General features: G+C 33.2%; 1 protein-coding gene across 1 annotated transcript in view; it reads right to left on the bottom strand.

The window, feature by feature from the left end:
- LOC142319906 (photoreceptor-specific nuclear receptor-like) overlaps nt 1–23,544 on the bottom strand; it is a 55,882-nt gene extending 32,338 nt beyond the window's left edge. The window contains exons 1-3 of the mRNA XM_075357580.1: nt 23,441–23,544; nt 20,724–20,839; nt 1,325–1,501 (exon numbers count right to left, since the gene is read on the bottom strand). Of these exons, the coding sequence (XP_075213695.1) occupies nt 1,325–1,501; nt 20,724–20,839; nt 23,441–23,544 (397 nt within the window). The remainder of the gene's footprint in view (nt 1–1,324; nt 1,502–20,723; nt 20,840–23,440) is intronic.
- Nucleotides 23,545–23,882: the final 338 nt, after the last annotated feature.

Genomic DNA, 23,882 nt, shown 5'->3' with positions numbered 1-23,882 from the left:
TAAATATTAAACAGTCCACAATAGTTCAGAATATGAACATTCCTGCCTTTCATCAGGAAGGCTCTGCATTTGAATCTCAGTCTGCTTTTCATATACTATGAAATTCATCTACTAACTCAAAAGAATAAATTAAACAAAAAATATAATTTAATAATATAAAGAATAATGAAAAATATAACAAGTTATAAAATTAATTAAAAAATTAATTCTAATTGTTATTCATTAAGAATAGCTGTAGCAAAAAACCCAATATTCTTTATTTATAAATATTAAAGTATATTTTATAAATAATCAGAATTTGTTTGATTAAAATTAGATTTTATGAGAGAAAAAACCTAGCTTTATCCAGGACACACCTCAGCTGGTAGTTTAATATTTTAAGCAATTTCCATATTAGAAGCAGAGTCTTTGAATAATTCCATACAAGATTACCAGTTCATTGAGTCCTAATAAATAAATGGATTTTCTATCACCTACTAGAATTTACAAGATATTCAATCACATGTCTTAATGATGTCACAGATTGAACAAGACAGTGACTGACATTTCTGTGACATTCATCCAAGGATTTTCAACACGTAAAAAATGTTTGGTAAAAATATAAAAATGTAATTTGTAAGTATGAATGGTAATTGCAAATTTTTGGACTTGGCAAGGTGGTATGTAACAGTATATTTCACTCAGTGAAAAAGGCGATGGGAAACTACTTTACAGGTCAGGCTTTGATGTTGCTTCTAGTAAGCAATTACTAGAACCATGTCATCTGACATGGTTCTATTAAGTAATTTGATATGCCATTTTCTAAGTTAACTCCCAACAATATCTCTTAACTGTGAGTATAACTGAGATTGTGGCAGGCATTGCTCACCATATATTTGTAAATATAATAGCATATTTTTTGTTTATTAAATTAGCTATTAATTGCATATCTTTGTTTTGGCTTTTTAGTTTTTACTTATGGATATTTAATTTCATATTTTTAATTTTTCATTCCCTGTAACTCCTATAAATTCATTTAAGATTAGTAGAAAATTTAAGATAAATAATTATATTATTTTAATTTTATTAAATTATTTTCCTATGCCTTAGTAATTTAAAATCTTCACACCTTTGTTGAGAAATATAAATATTATTGACATTTCACATTATTAAAGGAAATTTAAATTTGAGAATATGAATAAAATTTATGTGTTTTTATTTATACCTAAATATTTTCATTATGAAGCAGAACACAGTACATTAATATTATTTTATAATTCATTAATGAGTTAGTTGTGTACATGCACAAATAGGAACATTACAAAATTTGTTTTGTTATACTAACTAATATGTTGAAGGTACGATGAAGGTTTCAGAGTTATGCTGAATGGAAAACTTCCAGCTGGTGGATAAAGTAGAGGATATGCAGGTAAATCCAAAAGACGAGTTGTTCTAGAAGGATAATCTGTAGAACAGCTACTGTGGTTATGTCCAACTCTTGGTGCACGCTCATGCTGTACAGCTGAAAAAATTATTATCTGTTATTTTTTTATGTTATATGCTCATGTTTTTAATCTTCTACACATACAAACTTGCAGAATATGTACCATCTACCAAACACCATCATATATTTTTTTAGTTTTATGAAATAATAGAAGAAATAAGCATACGTATTACATTAATTTATTTATGTTTATTTGGTGATTTATATATTATTTAGTGGTAAGTTATATAATATCAATAATACAGTATCCTTTCCTTGTTAGGTAAGGTTATCAAAATCCTAACTGGATATATATTCAGAAATCATTTAAAAACTACAGTTGTTTTTCATGAATGCCCAAATTGTATATTATGCCATCAATCTGTCCACTTAAAAAAATGTAAATAATATCTTAGTTTCTTCTCTCAAAACTAAAGATTCTGATTGGTTTGCCAGGTTCTGTCTCTATTGATGTAGATCTAGGCAAGGAGAATCAGAAGGTTAGCGTACAAAATTCCTTTAAGTAGAGTTGCGTACAGCTAGAAACATCATTTGTAAATGTAAATTTATAGACATTGAGCTTATTGAATATTTTAATATTTCAGTTTATAATTTTAGAAAAATGTGATCGATGCTATTTAAAAAATAATATTTCATGTTCACAACTCTATATAGGGGTTTCATGTAATTTGTAGATATTATACATGTGTGAACCTATGAATAGGGAAGATCTAGGGAATTCTCTTGTATGTCTTTTTCATCACTACAGAACCCAGGATAAAATCAAATTAAAGGTGTATTTGCTAAGAAATGTATCTGAGAGGTCATAATATCAGTGTAATTTGGTTGTTCGGAATTTCTTTTTTAGGATTGTCAACCTTATACTGCACAAGTGCACTACATTTAGCTGATTATAATTGGAATTTAGCCTGTTTTAAAGATTTATGCTAAATTAAAAAAATAAGATGAAGAAAAATTATTTTTGTTTTAAGATAGTACTAACTTAAAACATTGAGCTTTAATGAACTGAAATCTAGTCACAATTAAGCAACTGGTTTTGCCTAGTTTCATTCCCACCTCTCCAATGCTGATCCCAACAATCTTAGTACTCAGCAACTGGTGTATTCAGATCCAACTATGTTATAACTTGCTACTGTTATCTAGGTATGAACGCTTCTTCTTTCATCAAAGAACAATATACCTAGCTAATGTTATTAATTGTGGTACTCATCCAAACAATGAATAATAAGAAATAGTAATTTCTGGGATTATTGTTATATTTAAGCCAACATTAATGTTTAGATTCTCATAGTATTAATTTTATTACAATTCAATAATAACAAGAAGCATTATGGAACTATTTATAGTTGCATAAAATTTTATACTTCCATCATTATACCAGGAGGTTAAAACCATGAGAAGCAGGAACTTGCTTAAGAAAGATATTTACTTATGTTTTCGTTTATTTACGAGGGTTATTTTTTTCAAGGTCCTATTGGTCACGAAATAAAACCACAGTGAAAATAAAAATTTTTTTATTTGTAACAAGTGCTTACATAGTTACGCTTTTTCTCTACATAGTCGCTACTCCGATTTAGCCATTCGTTGTAGCGTGGTACCAATTTTTCAATACCCTCCTCATAGAACGGAGCCGCCTATGTTTTCAACCATGTTTCTACGCTGGTCTGCAGCTCGATGTCTGTGCCAAAATGTTGTTCTCCAAGCCAGCGTTTCATGTGAGCAAAGAGGTGAAAATCGGATGGAGCCAAGTACTGTATGGTGGGTGATCAAACACTTCCCGATGAAAACGCTGCAGGAGCTTCTTTGTTACAGCTGAAGTGAACGGCCGTGCATTGTCATGAAGAAAGACAATGACTGATGACAACATTCCTCTCCGGTTATTCTGGATTACCCTTCGTAGACGTTGAACAGTCACGCAGTATGAGGCTGCAGTGATGGTCGTGCCACATTCCATGAATTCCACCAAGAGAACTCCATTCTGGTCCCAGAACACAGTAGCCATACGCTTTCTGTTGGAGAAGGTTCGCTTGAACTTCTTTGGTTTACTGGGAGAATGAGAATGCATCCACTGTTTGGATTGTTCTTTTATTTCTTCAGTTTCAAAATGGACCTGTGCCTCGTCCCCTGTGACAATTTTGTTCAAAAAATCTTCTCCTTTATTGTGGTAGCGCTGGAAAAACGTTAGGGAGGCGTTCATTCTCTTTGTTTTGTGATGGTCGCACAGCATCTTGGGAAGCCATCTCGCACACAGTTTGCCGTACTGAAGTCTCTCACTCACAGTGGTGTAGAGAGCTGACCTTGAAATTTCAGGAAACTAATCATTCAATACAAAAGTTGTGAACCGACGATTTTCTCGAATTGCCTCATCCACTCGCTCAACGAGATTATCGGTTGACACTCGCTTCCGTCCCTGACCGCCTGCATCATGAACATCTGCACGTCCTGCTTTAAAGTTCCTGCACCATTGTCACACTTTTCTGTCACTCATTAAAGTTTCACCGTACACATTACTTATTCGTCAATGAATTTCAGCTGCATTACACCCTTCAGCCTGAAGAAATCGAATTACCGCACGCACTTCACACTTGGCGGGAGATGCTATTGTTGTAGACATGTTTACGTGCTAGCTGCGCGTGTTCAGAACAAAACGAAGTGACGCGCGTGATTGAAGAAGGCCATACTAGAGACGCTGCGCAACACAGAGCAAAGGTTCATCCGATTTTTGTGCGGGTTTTTATTCGCGACCGATCGGACCTTGAAAAAAAATAACCCTCGTATTTTTTGCGAGTGAAAAATAATATTTATTGTATTTGTCAGTTATTATTTAACAGTAATTTTAAAATGATTTTCTGGAAAAAAAAACAATGGGACCAAGTTTTTAATTCCTTTGATAAAATTGAATTTCAAATCACTAATTATACTTTTTAAACTAAATAAATACAGAATCACATTGTTTACATTTTACTCCAAAAAGTGGAAAATTATTATTTACTGAACATAATTTAAAAATTAAATATTTACTGACTTTTTTCTATAAATGTTTTCCTAGAATTTAACTTTCTTGGCATCATAGCTCTAGAAATATGCTGCAAGAGAGTAAGTTTGGTAATCAGTCAAACAAATGGGCATAGGTTTTTTGCATTTCTTGATGTTTCGTGACCAAGGGACCCCATGTATGTACGTGGGTTGGTGTGTTTAAAGCTTAATAAATTTTAACGGGATAAACTGATTTTGATGCAATTCTGTACAGAGACTTGTATATATGAGGCAATTTGTTGGAAAATTTTGGGGTCAATATCTCCAAGTGGTTGGAGTTGAGAAAATTGATGCAAAAATGATGGTTTGCATCAATTTTCTCAAAATTTTGCAAATACAACCCCACTTTACCATTTAAAAAAATAAATTGCCCAAAAATTCCACCTTTACCTAAAATTGAAAACAAAAAAAATTAATATTTATTGCATATTTTTAAACCAAATTTATTTTTTTAATGTCTTCCTAGGCACAACTGTAGTGTAAGTGACCCAAAAAATTCTTTGGGAGCAATATTGAGGGTGGAAAGCTGATCAAAGCTTAGAAATATAGATTTAAAAAAACATTTTTCAGAACTTTTTTGGGTTTATTAAACTTTTAATAGTATTAAAAGTTTAAATAATGAACTTTTGGTATTAATATTGCAATAAAATTTCATCATAATTCACTCCCACCCAAAAAAAGAAATTTAAGTATCATTTCATTGGTGTACAACTTTTAAAGGATTTTTTTAGTTTCTTTCATTAACGTAGCAAATGTAGAAACTAATCAAAACGCACGCGCGCACACACACACACACACACACACACACACACACACACACACACACACACACACACACACACACACACACACACATACACACACAAATTAATCATGGAAATTGGTCACTCGACAGGAAGAGATGCTCTGCATTATCCATCTAAAATATTTTACTCAAAACAATTTTTTTCTTGTAGAATAAGCTCCTCTTCTCTGATTTCATCAGATATTAAATTATAAATCTTAGGAGCCATGTAATCATTTGATCTTTGAAATTTTCACTTTTAGGTAAGGGAACAATAATTTTTCCTTTATTTCTACCAGACTATGATATCATGATCTCCTTCCATATGTCTTGTTCTTAAATAGAAGTTATCCATTAATCTAAAGATATAAAATTGTGTTATACGTAATATTTTTAATTTAATATAGGTAACAATGAATTTAAACTTGACTCATTTGCAGTAACCTCACAATTTGTTTTTGGATTATAATTACTGTCTCGGTAAGTGACTTATATGTACTTCCCCAACACATTATTGCATAATTGATTTTGGACTGCGCAACATTTTAATCTCAGATTGTTGTAGGTTAATAAAGATGAATTGTAATGTTGTGGTAGGGGAAGGATCTAGTAATGGGAAAATATGGCCAAGTGCTCTCTCTACAGATCAGTAAGAAATGGATGAGGATGAAGTTCGAGCAACAATCCTAAAATCAAAAGTTGAAATTGTTAATATGAACTAGATGAGCAAGATGTGGTCAGAACAATTATTTAAAACAATCACAATTTGAACTTTTATAGAGCAGTAAAGTGCAAAAATCACAGAAAAATCAATTTAATTTCACTTTCAGCAAATTCTTAATAGAAGACTGAGTAAAGTATAAATTGAATAGTTACAGAAGATCAATGTGGATTCAGTTGAGGAAAAGGGACAAGACACGTGACTGGGGTAAAACAAGTTATTAGTGAAAGTTGTATAGAAAGAGATGAAATAATAAATTTACATTTTGTAGGTATGGAAAAAGCATTTGATTATTTCAGATGGGATAAACTAATAAAGACATTAAAAAGTTGAAAGATAGATTGGGAAGATAGAAGATTAATTAAAGAATTGTATCTGAAAAAAAATCAGCTATGAAAATAAAGGATTCTAACTGAGTATTTTGACCTAGAAAGAGGAGTAAGACAAGAGTGCTGTCATCTATCATCAACTTTGTTTAATATTTATGCAAATATTTATTTACATGACCAAAAATATTTTAAAGAAAATGAAGGGTTAATTAAAGAGAAAGGAAAGTAAATTGTATGTTTAGAGATGATGTATTATTTTAGGAGATGAAACACATATTTTAGGATATTCAATGCATGATTTTAAAATTAGAAGACAGAAAGACAGAGAGAGTATAGTATGAAAATAAATGATAGAAAAACAAAAGTAATTAGGAAAGAATACAGTAAGACAGTGTTGAAAAAAAAAGAAGAAATGCTGAACAAATAAAACAATATAGATACTTAGTTATTATTTGTTAAAGTGTAGCAAGCTCAGTTGATGCACAGGTGGGTAAGGATTATTGAACCAGCTTCTGGCTTGTTGTTACCTAAGATGACCTATCTCTGTACAGTAGCACTACTAATAAAGAATGCCAACATTACTTTGCAGAACCTAGGTACGACTACTGCACATTTAAGTATTTATCGCTTTCTAAACTTTATTCAGTATTACCATTTTAACAAAAAAATTGCAGAGTAAAAAATAAATGAAATCAACAGTAAAAAAGGACAAGGAAGCATTAACAGAACATAAAGTTTTAGACTTAAAGAGGTGACTGGGTGTGTTACACTTGGAGAATACTTTTTCACGGATGTAAAACATGGATAGTAAGTAAAAAGGGAAAAACTGGAAGCATGGGGAAGATGGAGAAGATAAAATGGATAAATGAAGTGAAATATAAAGTAATGAATTCAGTGAACAAGAAAGAACCTTAATCAGAACAATCCAGAATAAGAAAGCAGGCTGGCTGGGAAATATCATGAGAAGAAGATTGATTTATTTGGTGCTAGAAGTGAAAAAATAAATTTTATAGATATAAAATGGAATGGGAGTTATCAGGATCTTAAAAGTTTAGTTCAGAATAAAGGAGAATGGAGATGGTGCAAGGAACTTGTCTCAGGGTAAATAATTATATGATGAAGATATTGTAACAAGACCGGTGTAACAGACCGAGTATTGGATTCCTACCAATTAAGAAGAAAGTAGTAGAAAATATAATAATGGAAGAAATCCAGAAAGGGGCTAAAAGAAAACCTTTTAGTAAAGGTAACAGATTCGTTTAACAGTCGCCTTTTGTAATACTGCTCACTGACACACCTAAACAAATGTTGTTCTGTGAGAAGAGTACTGGACCCAGGTTTGGAATTCTATGGAAATGGGTGAGGGTGGACGATCATTCTCATGCTTTGAGTTGGGTCTGGTCCGGCAGGTAAAGAAGAGAGGAGTATAAATACTCTGGGGAAGACCAGTTGAAATCAGTCTACGTGAGACGTTATGATGTCAGTCTGTGAACAGAGTTCTGTGAGATGTCAGTCAGCGAGATTATTGTGTGAGGAGGTCAGTGTGTACATGTTTGACTAGCGTAATGTTACGTGTTATGTTACAGCGTCTTTGATTAGCGTAATGTTACAAGTAATTCCAGTACATGAAAACAAGAAATGATTCACTGAGTTACTGTTAGACTATAAGTGAAAGAGATAATGTACTAAATTTAATTTACAAATTGTTAGTGTAGGTTTATTTGTGAACAGCAAAGGTATTTGCAGTAAAGAACTTTATATTTGTCTTATCTATTGTACTATTGTTATTAATATAAGAATAGTAGTTAAAAGCATTACGACTAGCGGTCATGGTAATGTCTTTTGTCAATGGGACTGACTTCTCCTTTTCATTATTTATCTTCCTGTAAATAAATCATAACTATTACTTTAAATTCTGTTTTGTATGTAATCATTGTTTATTATTACTATTGACATGTATTATTATTATTGATTTGTCTTGTTTTACTTATGTTCTTAAACTAATACTATAATTATATATACATTTTCAATTGTCAATCTCTCAATATTCTGATCGAGCCATGAACATGCGACATAATTATTATTAAAAAAGTGGTTGTTTATATTAATTACATATTCTGTTCTGACTATAGTATATATTAAGAGGTACAGGAAATCTAAGTTTTACTCAGTAAGCACCTTAATTTTGTGTTTTGTTTTTTCAGTAACTGTCAGATAGATCTTAATTCAGGTCTTTCAACCAAACCTAAAAATATTAAGAATAATATGATTCAAACAAGTTCCATTAATCTTTTCACAGATCCAATTGTCTGTCAATCCACAGAAATGTACTGAGGATAAAGTGATCAGTGATTAGAAAAGGAGTGGTAAGTGAGAAAGAAGTCAATTATGTAGGGAATACCAGATAAGACAAACAATCTCACCAAATTAGTACCTCAGGCTCCAATAAGGCTGTGGGTATTCATCCCATCTGCAGTTTCTCAGGGCATATTTACAGTGATTGTAGTAAATTACTGTTGTACTGTTAAAAGTTGTTAATGATTTTGCACTGTAATTCAAATATATGCTATATTTTACATTGTTATAACATCTAGGTATTATAATTCTTCCTTTAGAATTACCAGAGAACAAGCTTATTTTTTCGTTGTGAGAATCCTTACCTGCCTACACAACTGTATGACTTGTTGATGTGTGGATCTGAAACTGTGATGCATTGTGCTAGAATTACATCCACTGGAAGATTTTGTATGTATTTCCACTAGTGGATTATGTAATAAGTATTGTTATATTTTTGGGGATAGATTTTTTGTTATAAGTAAAAGGTCTTTCATTTTCAGCACAAAAATCAAAATTGCAATAAAACAAAAAGTATGTGTAATATCATCCAAATCTTTTATTTATCTTGAAGCTGGTAACGTTACATTATGTTTGATAAACAATATCATTCATATGGCCTACACAACTTTTTTTGACATAATATAGTCTTATCAACAAAATTTGGTATGACTCTTCACAAATCAGCTTGAATCCCACTAAAAGGCATAGTACATAGTTTTCTAGTCATCAGTCGTTAATGGTTTGTTGCTATAGACTTGTGACTAAAAAAAATCTAAGGGAGTCAAATCACACAATTTTGGTGACCATTTCTTGAAATTATATAAAATGACTAAACTTTTGACATAATAACTTTTTTATTTTTTCTGTTTAGCCTCCAGGAACTACCGTTCAGGTATTACTTCAGAGGATGAATGAGGATGAAACGTATCATCCTCATTCATCCTAGAGTGTAAATGAAGAGTAGTCTTGTACAGTCTCAGTTCGAACATTCCTGAGATCTATGGTAAATTGAAACTCAACCACCAAAGAACACCGGTATCCACGATCTAGTATTCAAATCCGTATAAAAGTAACTGCCTTTACTAGGACTTGAACGCTGAAATTCTCGGCTTCCAAATCAGCTGATTTGGAAAGAGGTGTTCACCACTAGACCAACCCAGTGATATCTTATTGAAACCACATCTCATTTAAAATAAAATTTTCCAACAAAAAATCACGAATCATAACTTGATAACGTTCACCATTTACCATCTTCTTTCTCATTAAAAAAAAAAAAAAAAAAATGGTCTATTGATCCACCAGCCCAACAAATACCAAATAGTGATTTTTTTCGAATGTAATGGTCGTTGTTGAATCATTTATGGATTGGAATCATCCTAAAAACGGTATTTTACTTGATTAAAAAGCTATAAAGCCAAAAATGAGCCACATGTAAAAATATGATTTTTTTTAAATGAAATTTGGATCCACTTCGAGCTGCTATACAGTCCAATCAGCAAACCGTATATGCCAAGAATGGTCCCGTGGCTTTAATTCTTGAGTTATTGAATCTTATATGGGTGTTTATGCATTTATATGTTGTATATAAATGTTAGTTGTATTCTGTATATTGAGTAATATTAATAACTGACTGGATGTGCAGGTGGACGCAAATGTCCCGTTGCACTGAGCTGGCTGTCATGGCCGAATTTTGATATGTTATACATATCAAATTTATTGTGTAATGTATTTTATAAACTTTATTTTGTATTTTTTAATAACCTGTGTGTTATAATATAAGCTAATTTTGTTGTGTTTATGGGCACCATTGATTGTGGCGCTAAGCTTGTGATCATAGCCGTTCTGGGCTATGCTGATAATAGTGTTTGTAAATAATGTAATTAGGTTAGTGATTTGATTGTATTCTTTTGTATTCGATGTTCTATATTTTGTTGTATAAGTAATGCCTTAACAGCTTGAAGGTGATCAATCAAGCGTTGAAGATATCACGGGGAAGGAGGTATCGAAAGAGAGCGGGAGATATTAGAAGAAAAAAATATATACAGGAAGAGACTTAAAAAAATAAAGGAAGTCGGGACGAAACGTGGCGACGTCTAGGGCCAGGCAAGCAGCCTCCTTGCCTAGGACACCTTGGCTAGCACAAACGCAAGATCGAGGAAGTCGGGGTGCTTCCGATGATGGACCCTGATGGTATGTGAGGGCGCGTTGAGGGGAAGGGCATACGAAATGCATGCCTGGAACCTAGTAGGTTAGGGGAAGGGCAACTCTCATGGGGACGGGCATCTCGGCTATCCAGAAACGGAAGTTGGGTTGTTCCTATGATCCAGGGAAGACCCCGATGGGGGCCTCGGGGGGGGGGGGCAAGTCAGGGTGGAGCAATATGCTGCCACGACACTCCGGAGCGATCGACGTAATGCTTTAAGGCTGAACCGGTAGCTCTGGGAGGGTTTAAAAAAAAGAAAAGAAAAAAAGAAAGGGTGTTGACAAGATCTTGACGCAAAATTCCCCGTGTTGTTTTTGAAGAAAAGTCTAATTTTTGTGAACTATATGAAACCGATCAATTTCGATTTTCACGGACACTTGTACTTACAGCATTAATATTCTCTTGACTCTGCATTTCTTTTGTGAGCTGGTGTTTTAATATCAAATTGAGAAAAGTCTCTTCAAATTTTTATTTTTAACAAAACGATAAATTTTAGTTTTGTCCGGCCAATTACGCACACCATAAATATCGCAAAGTGTACGATACGTAGCTGTAACGGATTCTAAATTTTGATAATAAATTTTTATTTGTATACTTAAATTTGTATACTTTGCTGAGGAGTGTTGCGTACCAAACAAATTGTCATAAACTACTGAAAACAAATGAAGCTTGAAAAATATTAGAAAAAATCAACTATGAATATCAGACACCAAGGTCTATATCTATCCAAGGTATATTTTTAATTGTATTGCTAAAAAAAAATAATCTAAAATAACTTATATGATAAATCTGCTTCAAAATGGAAATTGTATTACACTAATTTGTTTTATATTGGAACACCAGTACAAGTTAGAATGAAGTTAAAGATTTATTTATGATTAAATTTTCTAATGTGCACTATATTTATGAATAATCAATACTTTTAGTAGTAATGCTTTCAAGTATAATTATACTAAAAATCGATTTCCCATTAAATTTTGCTCGTAAAGTAGTCCACTCTGAAGATATTATTTTCACACATGTTGCTTTGCCAAACTGGAAGGGGTTTTATGTATATATATATATATATATATACACACACCGTTTCATCATAAAGAAAAATATACAGTCAGTCTGGGAACAGAAACGTGGTTTTGACGTGTTGACGAAGCTTGGCCTGTCCATTAGCGAGACATGCACCAGTTTACTTTACACCCCTTAGACCAACAATCATCCCAGATGAAGAGAGAGAGGATTGCAGTGTCATTCATTAATATTTTTTTAATATCTACTTTTTAATAAGGTTATGATGTAGTAATTAAAACATAATAAAATTTTAAATAATTACTCTATATTATAATACTAAAAAATAACTGAGAAACAAATTTCATTTAGAATTTAAACGAAAATTAGCACTTAAATCCATAACTATTTATCAGATGCAGTCATTACACTTTTGTTTTGTTTAATCTATTATGAACTAACATTCATTCTTTAGGACATAAACTAAGAAAGCTCTCTAATTACTATTTTTTATATTCCCCCTGGTTTCCAAGAATATTTATATTTTAAATAAATTTTAGTGAACAATATGTACTCAATATATAACCAAGAAGAAAATAATATTTTTTTAATATTCTGTACTTTGTTCTATAGTCTCTTTAAGCGGTGTTGGGTAATTTATTCTTTAGTAAGAAATTCCTTCTTTTTTTTTTTAAATAAGTAAATATTATGTTAAATTAATTTTGAAGAGTTAACTCCCAACAAAATTCCCTCAAGATATAAATAAATATTTAAGTTTTTTCTACAGTTATAATGAATTTAAATTCTGAGAAACCGAAATACAGGTGTTCAAAAAGTGATTGAACCTTATGAGAAAACGAGTAAGTTACAATAGCTGTTGAAAGTACGCTCTATTATGCGATTTACATAATTGAATACGACGTTGCAAGCTCTTAAACCTATGTTGTAACGTTTGTTGAGGAATTGCAGGAACTAAAATGAGTTCATTAAGGGAACTAGGAATGAACTCCGTTGTTGCGAGCAACATTGCTGGTGGTATGATATTATCTCTATTGCCTCGACCCAAGCGACACTTACAAATTGGCTCTGTAAAATGTAGAACTAGGCGCGGAGTTCGTGCTTCCGCGAACTCGGTTAGCTAATTTAAAGGACAACGATGTAGGACATTCAAGATATCCGTATGAGGGCTGCAGCGAAGATAAAAGCTGAATTAAAAAATCACCGATGTAAATGTCTACCGAGGCATTTACATCGGTGGCATCCCAAACGAGGCCTGGATTATTACTGTGAGGAGTAAGCTGTTGATGGTCTATAAGACGACTCCCGTTAAAGCCCATCAGGGCTAGAACGGGGGGGGGGGGTTGGGGGGGGTGGAAACCGGAATCGTCACAAGCCGGATGTCTTCCCCTACGGGGGTTGGGATGTATGTAGCGCTCACTGTTTACTGTACCATGAAAGAATATCATGAAGATTCGCTTTCGTGACATCGCACACCAAACACCCACTTTTTTGTCCGTGCAGCTGATGTGGATTTTCCATATACTAAATGCGTGAATTCTGTGCATTCATGCATTCATCGAGGTAGAATCATGCTTCGTCAGACCGAAACCAGTCATCGAGTTCTTCCCCATCTGGCGTTACAATGACACGAACCATGACAGAAAGTTACACGTTTTCCAGAATCTGTAGGTAAAAAAACTCGTGAACAACACGAATTCTGTACAGATGCATCTTTAAACACTTGCGATCACACTTGCTAGATAGGCGTCGCATAGACTTTTTGAAACTAACAGAACATCCAACTTACACGTCGATCAACTTATCCGATGTTAGCACTTTTGGTCGACCACGTTCGGCTGCATCTGCCGAATTCCTGTCTTTTGTCGTACAGGCGTTTGATGAACTTGTTTGGTGCATCCACACCACAATTTTCTGTGAAGGCATTCTGGGTTTGGGCATAACTGACACATCTAATGTATTGGGAGGCAATGAATAATTCTCTGCTGCATTGTTTAATCTATTCCTCAATTAAACCGGCAACAAAAGAAGGAAACATACTTCCGTAAGGTTGAGTCACTTTTTAAACACTCTGTACTTTTGATACTGTATTTGGTTAAATAAATTCGTTGAATGTTTTGCTTTAATTTATGCAGTCCGTTATCCAGAAGGCTTGTTGATAAATGAGTTTGGTGTGATTCAGGTTTTTTTTTTCAATTTAGTGCTGAATTGGTAAATTTTATTTGACCATAACTTATACAGAACTCTGAGTATTTTTGTTTTTTATATACACAGATTTTTCTGATTTTGAATAACTGTATTCTGATTCCTTGCTGAGTGATCTTCAGTCCTCTTACAGATCTGGGTCCTAAATCAGGTTCTATCTCATTCTCTAGCTTCTCTCGCTTTACTTTTCAGGATACTTGTTGCTAGGTGTACTACCTTGTCCCAACTGTATTCTGAAAACTGTAATCTGAAAACTGTATCCTATAACTGTATTCTGAAAACACTGAATGATTTCGAAGTTTAATTTGCTTATGTATTGCACGATCGAATTCTGTATATGTTTAAATAAATTTTTTAACTGATTTATACATAAGGAATTTATTTATTGTGGTAATTATTTACAATGAAAATCAGAGCAGTTAAACAATTTTTACATTTTGCATCTAGTTGTTTGGGTAGTATTTAAATTTAGTTTAAAATATTTTTTTTATGGCATTTACTTGAAGAATTTGAAAGATGTTTAAAGTTATATAACACCTGACATGACGTAATATGTAGCATATATTTACTATATTCTTAAATACGAAGTAATTAATAAAAATTGTTTTGTTCTTTGATTAAACTCTGTTTCAAGGCGATTGAAAAATCGGAACTTTATTCAGTTACCTGCATTTTATAGATAAATAAAAATTAATAATAAACTAGACTTCAAAAAACCGATATTGCAAGTCTATATTAGAAAAATAACGCTTACATATCTATTAAAAAAACAAAATTGTTTTTGTGATAAAAAAAGAAGAAAAAAAATAGTAAGATTTATACATGAAAATTTTTAACCAGCAAATGGTATTACGGCATTATAAAAGTTTATTAATGTGTGATATACTGAAACTCAGATTATGTAGATTGACCTTTGCAAGATTGAATATGGATAATTAGAAAATTAAAAAAGGGTTTCTCATAAGTACTGGACGTATCATTCTAATGTTTAACGGTACTGAATAAAAATATGAAGACATAAAAAAAATAAGTGTGTTTCAATAAAATTAAAAAGATACTCAAAACATACGTACAATATAATGAAAAACAAATACGTTACAAAAATCTAATTAGTAGAAAATTGCTAATAAAAAGATCAGAATTTTCAAAATTTTACCGAAAGAAATTAAATTTACCACCCTATTATTTTATAAAAAAATCTGATGTGGACACCAACTTCCTGGTACGTCTATTAAATTAAATATACACATTTTTTTTTTAAATGAAAAGTACATAAATTTTATTTCAGTAATAACTTCTGATATATATTTTTTTTTATCTTATTATTGAATAATTATTTAATGTAAAAGTTTTTTTACAATCAGAAGTTAATAATTATTAATAAATCAGTAAATTTATATTAAAAAAAAAGTTAAACAAAAAAAGGAGATTCGAACCGATGTGCCTTCCCCTTGTAAGATCCAAATATTTCATTAATTAAAATTTAATTTGGCTATAACTCTGGAACCAATGAAATAAGTACCACTTATGATATATCGTTGAAAAGCTCTCATTGAGGACTTATTATTGCAGTTAAGAAAAAGTCCAAAATCCAAATCTCTTGAATTTTGGGCTTTTTTGGACACTTTTGGTTCAGTCAATTGCAATCACAAGGGGATTTGCATATCTAGATGTTACATCAATCCTACATCCAAAATGTCAATCACAAGGGGATTTGCATATCTAGATGTTACATCAATCCTACATCCAAAATGTCAACATCGCGGCTAATCGTTTTTTAATTATGCGAGCGAGATACTTACATACAGACGTCACACCGAAACTAGTCAAAATGGATTCAGGGATAGTCAAAATGGATATTTCCGTTGAAAACTGAAAACCGAAATTTACCGATCACAATACTTCCTTTACTTCGAACAAGGAAGTAAAAAGAGAGCCAATAAATATCCGTAACTAATAATTATCCGAAAGTAAAAGAAAAACATGCTGCGGTTGTACGGAATATACATCGATTTGGGTACGCAATATCTACATCCTGACCCCCCGTAGAGAAAGGCAACCGCCTTCCGAGGATCTCGGTCGCCACATCACCCCCTCCATTCCTAACCCTGATGGGCTTTACCGGAGGTTGTCTTTTAGACTCTCTAAACTTAATAACACAACATAGTCATCAGTTTGGCCTCTGTCAGGATGTCACCGATGCAAAAGCCTTGGCAGACATTTCTATCAGTGTATTTATACAACCTACTATAGCCTTCGTTTGTCTTTTCCAACCACGACTACCTATCATAACTTACAAAATATCAGATTAACCGATTCGCGGAAGCGCGATCCCCACGCCTTCCTCTAACACTGAAGGTTTCATATAAAACACTTGTTATACTTAACTTCAATTAGGCTATGGACTCAGATCATTACTGATGAGTCTTTAAACACCAAAAATACTATTCTCATACTAACAAAACAAGTATTGATTGCAACAACGACAATTTTGTCCTAAAATTCAATTTACTCAAAGTCCTCTTAATTTATTTAAAAATCATGAAACAGATTCACAAATTTAATAAGCCTCTTATTTAAACATACCCTACTTCTCTCTGCTACGGCCCGCTTTCGGGAGCGAGGTCAATGCCTACACTCTCCCATACCGCAGCTCCATCACAGAGTTTTTCTCACATCTGTTCTCATCCTAATAATGAATATCTAAGCTAACTGGGGCTCGATGCCAAAACGCCTATCTTGGCAAAACATGCACAGACGGACCCCTAGCCATCCGGGTTGCTATTCTATCAACGCAGTTTCTACAGAAATGTGTCGTATAACACATCAGTCCTAGAATTGGCCGATGAATTAAATATCGGTAGGGAAGAGTTTAGAGCTATTCTTAACTGGATACGCCGATTCCTTTTTGACTTTTTTATTCGAAGAATGAAGAAAATAGCGCAACGCTACCAGAAACATACGAAAATAAACTGACAAAGTTTCAAAGATACTGTTATACGAGTGATAGTTAGTTACACGGAGATAGTGTTACACGTTTGTAAAGGTCATACATTATTCCTGGAATATTTATTATATTCCAGGCCATTTATATAGCAAACTATGAGAAGGAGCATAAAATGAGTTTACTTTATCGTATAACACTGTTTCTAATGGTTAGCTGCATGACCTTCAAAAAAGGTCATATGTGTGAGTACATATTCCAATGAAAATTTTCTGTTATTTTCATTAGTGAGATCAAAAATAGGTCATTCCATTTGAAAAAAATCGTGTTAACCTTGAAATAAGGTCAAGGTAAAGTTCAAGGTCAAATAAAAGGTCACTATGATGTGTCTCCCTCAAATCTCAGTAACTTTTCTTAAAGTAATTTTTTTAGTTTACGAAAAAATTGCCTGGGGCGATTGAAACGAACTCTATATAATTAAAACACGAAAGAAAATAAATTGATTTTAAAAATGTACAATTAATAATAATACAATTTTTAATTTAATTGAATATTAAAAAATTTCTTACTCGCTTTTTTCTGTACAAAATCTCTTATAAGTTCTTTGAAACATAACGCATCACATAATTCATATTCATTAGCTCTCATAACCAATCCACTTTAACCTATCTTGAATCATTGTAGAAGTCAAATAATTTTTAATTATTTTTAGTTTAGACAAATTTCTTTCTCCACTTGTTACGGATAGTAGCAAGTTAGTAAAATTACTAACTTAGTAATAATAGTATAATCAGTATAATTATAAGTATAGTATAATTTTAAGGGCAATAATAATATTCGGCCCGAAATTTAGTTATGCAATGAATTGCATAACTAAATTTATTGCATAACAAAACTTTTCCCGTGGGAAAATTTTTTCTATTAATGTGCACAGAACTGACAACTTATCTTGAAGGTCTGTTAAATTTATGTCAGGTAACTCTCCATCGGTTAAAATATTTTCCAAGATCTTGCAATGATTTAAAAGTTCAGTCTTTATAAATATTATATGAAAATATTGAATAAGAATTACATGAAAACACATGGCGTATTTCTCGCGATTACAGCCATTTTAACAATCCACTCTTTTCATGTTTTCGTCACTTCCGCTTCACAGATACAAAATTCTGTTATTGAGCTCAAATTAATCAACTTCTTAAATAGGGTTCACTGTTATACAAAATATTATTAAGTATTTATCGATGTAACTTGAAACCTAACTTCGTTGTCATTCGTCAAGGAAATCCTTAAGACTAAACAATCCATCGCAAAAATTCAGAACAATTCACTTGCAGATAGTTACTCGTATTTATTTCAAATGAGAAAGTCGACAATTTGAAAGACAATAAACGATAAAAGAAAATAAACTATGACAAATTTATAAATTTCTGAATGTCCTTATTTCAAACTATATTTCCGCCAGTCGATCGTAAAAATAAATTGTTTTTTCTCAGAACGGCGGATTAAGTGCACACAAAAATATATTTGCGAAATCAAAGCGGGAATGTTTGCCGACAAAGATGTTTAAACTCTCCAATACATTTAATACCCGTTTCGAAGATTCTATTGAAGTTCTCAGAATGCGTGCCGCCTCCACGTGCTTCCATTAACACATTGAATGGTCGCGTAACTTCTTAGGTACCTGCAGCGTGTTGAAAATGTACAACACGTACAGTCTTTATAATTTTTTATTTGTTTTTAATAAAGGTTATTTTTTCTCTACAGATATTTTTGTCCCCACCATATTTGTCGCTCTGAGCAAATGGTCAGCAACTGATTTACTGACATTACGCAGATAACAAATATTGTTACGAGAAATACAGTGTGTCATAGCGACCTAGTAAAGGCAGTTTTATACGGATTTGAATACTAGATCGTGGATACCCATGTTCTTTGGTGGTTAGGTTTCAATTAACCATATTTCTCAGGAATGGTCGAACTGAGACTGAACAAGGCTACATTTCATTTACATTCATACATATCGTCCTCTGAAGTAATACTTTGCTGTGGTTCCGGAGGCTAAACAGAAGAAAAGTGGCACAGAGAAACGGGAATTTTTAAAGCCGGAATAGGAGTCCTGAGGAGCTCGTAGAATAGTGGGAGTGCTATCCTTCCGTGCACATCTACCTGCCATTTAGTTATCATTAACCAGTGGGTCAGTACACAACGTGAATTTACCATGAAGACATTTTACAAGAATGGTAACAGTATGATTGCTGCTTAACGAGAATACCGACGCCATTACAATTTATGACGTCATGGTCGCATTCGATCTTGCCACGCCATCATGACATGGATAGAGAATTTTGAGGAGACGGGTTCAGCTCTAAAAGAAGAAACCACCAGGAATTTAACGAATCCCAGAAACGTTGAGACAGTTCGGGCCTCATCGGAAGGAGTCCACGACGATGGGCAAGGAAACAAGAAGCAGCATTGAACCTAAATCGAACAACCGTCTACCGAATACGAGGTGTGTGAGAAAAGTAATGAGACTGGTAACACTGCGAGCGATCTGGCAACGATGTGTCTACCGGTCTGTGCTAGACCGGTTTGTTCATCCCTTCCACATGCTCAGTACGAGTTTCAACTCCATTCAGCTAACACATTATTTTTGACATAGTGAAGTTGTGTTTTTGTTGTGTGTTACGAAAATGGAGCATCGGAATTTAGAGCATCGTTGTGCGATCAAGTTTTGTGTTAAATTTGGGAAATCCGCGAGTGTGACCTTTGAAAAGTTGATACAGACCTATGGGGAACACTGCTTATCAAGAGTACAAGTTTTCCGCCAGCACAAATCATTTTTGGAAGGCCGAGAACACGTTGAAGATCAACCTCGCTTAGGGAGACCTTCAACTTCAAAATCTGACGAAAACGTTGAGCGAGTGGGGGTTCTTGCGAGATCAGACTGTGGTTTAACAATAAGGATGATGAGTGAACAGTTAAATTTTACGGACATTGTTTTTAGAAACTGAGATTTTTTTGTGTTGAACAGTAATGGCATGTAATTTACTTTTTATTTTCAACAATAAAACTTATAAATTAATTTTTTTTTTTAGTTTTGTGAAAGTTACTTCAAAATTTCCCTTTTGCTTGTGGCACTCTGTACATTCAATCTTATATGACGGTTTTGTTTTATAAAAAATTTATTTAAAATTTTTTTTTCAATCAGGGTGCTCGTGTTTACATGTTTAAACGTATTGTAATAATGTAGAAGTTACTTCACTCATAAAACTACAATTTTATTGCATATTTACAATTGTTTGATACACATATTGGTTTATTCACCTCTTTCATTACAGTTAGCAGAAATTTAATGTTAACAGAGTTATATTGTGTCAACTATTTCTTCTATTTTACATATAAAACAGATCAAAACTCTATGCGCCTTTCTTAGATTAAATTTCTTGTTAACACGTAAGATAACATGTTAACATCTCGTTAACAAGTAACATGTAAGATAAGTAATGTTTCAAAATTACCAAATACGTGATATTTGATAGTTAGTGATCTTAAAACATATAAATTGGAAACATTAAATAAGATATTAACTAAAAAATTAATAAAAAAAAAAAAAAAATTAGGTAATGAATTGAATTTTACTGAAAAATTCAATTTAACTCACCATCTTTTCTCATATTAACTTCAAGACATTTACTAAACCTGCATGCCTGGCACTGATTTCTTCTGGTGACATCGACTATACAGTGTCTGTTTTCTTTACATACATAATCAAGATTTCTGGAAAAAAATAAAAATAGAGTAATATTATTTCATACGGTACTCTTTGTTTAAATTATTCTTAAATATGAAATTTTAAAAATAATTAACAAGCTCATAATTTAAATTAAACGAATAAATTTTATATAAATTTACGCTAGTAGCGTTTTATTTTTTGAAGAACAATTTGAAGGACAGTATCTTGCTTCATAACAGTAAAAAAAGAAAGGTGGTTTTATTTTACTGCTCAATCATTCATACTGTTAAGCTAAACGTTTTGATTTCATTACTGAAATTTTTATTAAAAATGCTGAAGGAAAATTAACAAAAAAAAAATTGATTAATTTTAAACGTTATCCTACTTTATGGCCGTGGGAAACTTACAAAAAAATTATAAAAATGTATCATATTATTTGCTAATATATAGCTAATCTTCTTTCGTTGACCTTTCTAAATCAAAGTGTTCTTCGATCGATTGATTTTCCAGTTAGGTTTCCAAGCAATATTAAACTAAAAGTTTAAAGAAAGCTATTTTGATGAACTGAGTAAGAATGTGTGTAATGAAAAACTGCCTTATTCTGTACTGATATCTGTAAATAATAGTTCAACTAAAACATTTTCACTTCCGTGGCGGAGTGGTAACGTTCGGCTTCGGCTTATTCGGAGGTCCTGGAATCCCATCAGGCGTAGAATTTTTTGCATACTACTAATTTAATTTTCATATTACCATGTTCTTTGTAAGGTTCTGTGGTGAATTCATCAGTAAACAATAGATAAATATTAAAAATTAAAAACACTACTGTCAAAAAAAAAACATTAGTGACAAATATTGCTCTTTATATAAGATAATTACTAATACAGGATGATTAAAGAGGTTACGGATGACAATTTTGTATATTTTATTTATATATAGTATAACATTTAAACATTTAAAAAAAATTTATTTTAACAAATATATATATAGCCTCACTAGGTTTCGAGCCGGGCCTGTACCGGAGCGGAACGGTGATCGCATACATCGGTTCTAAATTTTGAACAGTTGCCCATCTGCTGCCTGTGGAGGAGGCTTTACAGCTTCACGATTGCACGGCAGCAAGAACGGCACGCCACGACTAAGGGTAGAACCTTGTATAGATTTATACAGGAATTGTGGGTATAGTATGCCTCTAGTTGGTTTTTAAGAGCAACGGGAGCCCAAGTACTCTTCAACCACGCGAATTTGAACCAATATTTGTTAGGGTTCCACCTGTGGCAGCTGTGATGAGCTGTGCGTCTGCGGGGAGGTCCAATCGATCGAACACATTATGTTCGACTGCCCAGCTCTTGGTAGGGGCCAGAACTCAGGCCACCCTGGAACTTAGAGGTCAAGGGGAAAGTTCCCACTCAAAAGCGGTGAGTCAGTGTGGCGTGAGCCGTATTGTTAGACCGTGTGGGTGTTCCTTGATTCCGTTGCTTTGTTCAACCGGCATCAGTAGGTTAAGGGATATAAGGCTCCTACCGTTTGCTGTAGGAAGCTACCCTCGAGAAATGGTTGGCCGTCGGTCAAATATAGCTCCAAGCGCTATAATATGGTGGACAGGTACTTGCTGGCATTCAGCGACCTAGGCGTGGCAGCAAATTGCTGTCCTTGACGGAATAAATTTTTATTTATTGACAAGTGATATATTTTATTATGTAGACGGGGTGCGCCTACCCATTTTAATAATATGGCAATTGAGTGGTGGGACACGCAAGCGAGTGGTGCAGGGCACCACGCTTATTCCGCTCACGCAGTTAGGTAAGCTCTAGGAACTGATTAGGATATTGGTCGCTAAACCGTTTTGAGGCGCACTAGCCGTTTGTGGTAGGGACATTCGGTCTTATACTTTAGGGGGACCGAATGGAGTGGTGGTGAGAGAATTGCCAGACAAACCAATATATATATATATAGCCTATGACAATCCCGATAACGGAGGGATTCCAACACGGGGTCATATATCGAAATCATCGATATTATTGGGCATACATCGGTATTATTGACGCAGTATCCCCACTTAATAACTAGTTTAGGGCATTTTTTGGGGTGGGGATACAACTTAAAAAATTATTTTTTGCAGATATTATTATTTTCTAATTGTTAACACATGAGCCTAAGAAATAAGCCTAAAAATAAGACCTTATTGGCGAAATCTCAATATACTGAGTTTGACTTTGCTCTACAGCGTCACTCTCTTGACCTTTTAAGTTGAAAATTTAATGGCATCAATGCCCCATTTATAGAAGTAATCTGACCAAGTTTGATCAAAATCATTTCAGTAGTTCTGGAGAGATAAGGTGTGAGACACCGAACACACACACATACATACCAACATCCGGAAAATTTCCATCCGTTTTTTGATTTCTTGGGTTCCTTAGGTGTCAAGACGTCAAGATCCGGTGAAAATCCAATATGCTGAAATTGGACCGATTACAATACTTTCCCTTCTACACCTATAGCTCTGTTATATCACTAGATGGGAAAGTAATTTTTCCGGTATTTTGTTTAATAATTAATTAAATTGTTAATTAACGTATCACTAAACATAATGGATAGGATTAACTTTAGTTAAATTAATTATATTTGAAATAAAAACATTTTTTTACCTTCGTATACTCCTTTTAAAAAATCCACGACATCCGTCACAGCTCGGTACACCATAGTGTTTACCAGATGCCTTATCTCCGCAAACACGACAAAGAGTTTCCATAAATCTGAAAAATTTAAAATCATTGGATTATTCAATAAAATAATTCATTTTTATTATTAAAAATGATTGTTAAGGATTATTGCTGCATTAACTAACAAAATAAATTGAGTGGATGGATAAAATTCGTAATGATAAGGTCTTAGACGAATAGGAAAGTAGAAATGTGTAGCAGAATCTTGTAAACGATTTACGTTGGTCGGCCATATACGAGGTGTGTGTGAACAGTAATGAGATTGGTAACACTGCGAGCGATCTGGCAACGCTGTGTCTACCGGTCTGTGCTAGACCAGTTTATTCATTCCTTCCACATATTCAGTACGAGTTTCAACTCCGTTCAG

This window comes from Lycorma delicatula, chromosome 2, assembly GCF_047948215.1.
Source record: "Lycorma delicatula isolate Av1 chromosome 2, ASM4794821v1, whole genome shotgun sequence".
Taxonomy (NCBI): domain Eukaryota; kingdom Metazoa; phylum Arthropoda; class Insecta; order Hemiptera; family Fulgoridae; genus Lycorma; species Lycorma delicatula.
The sequence above is the reverse complement of the archived record's forward strand: the minus strand, read 5'-3'. Positions and strand labels throughout refer to the sequence as shown.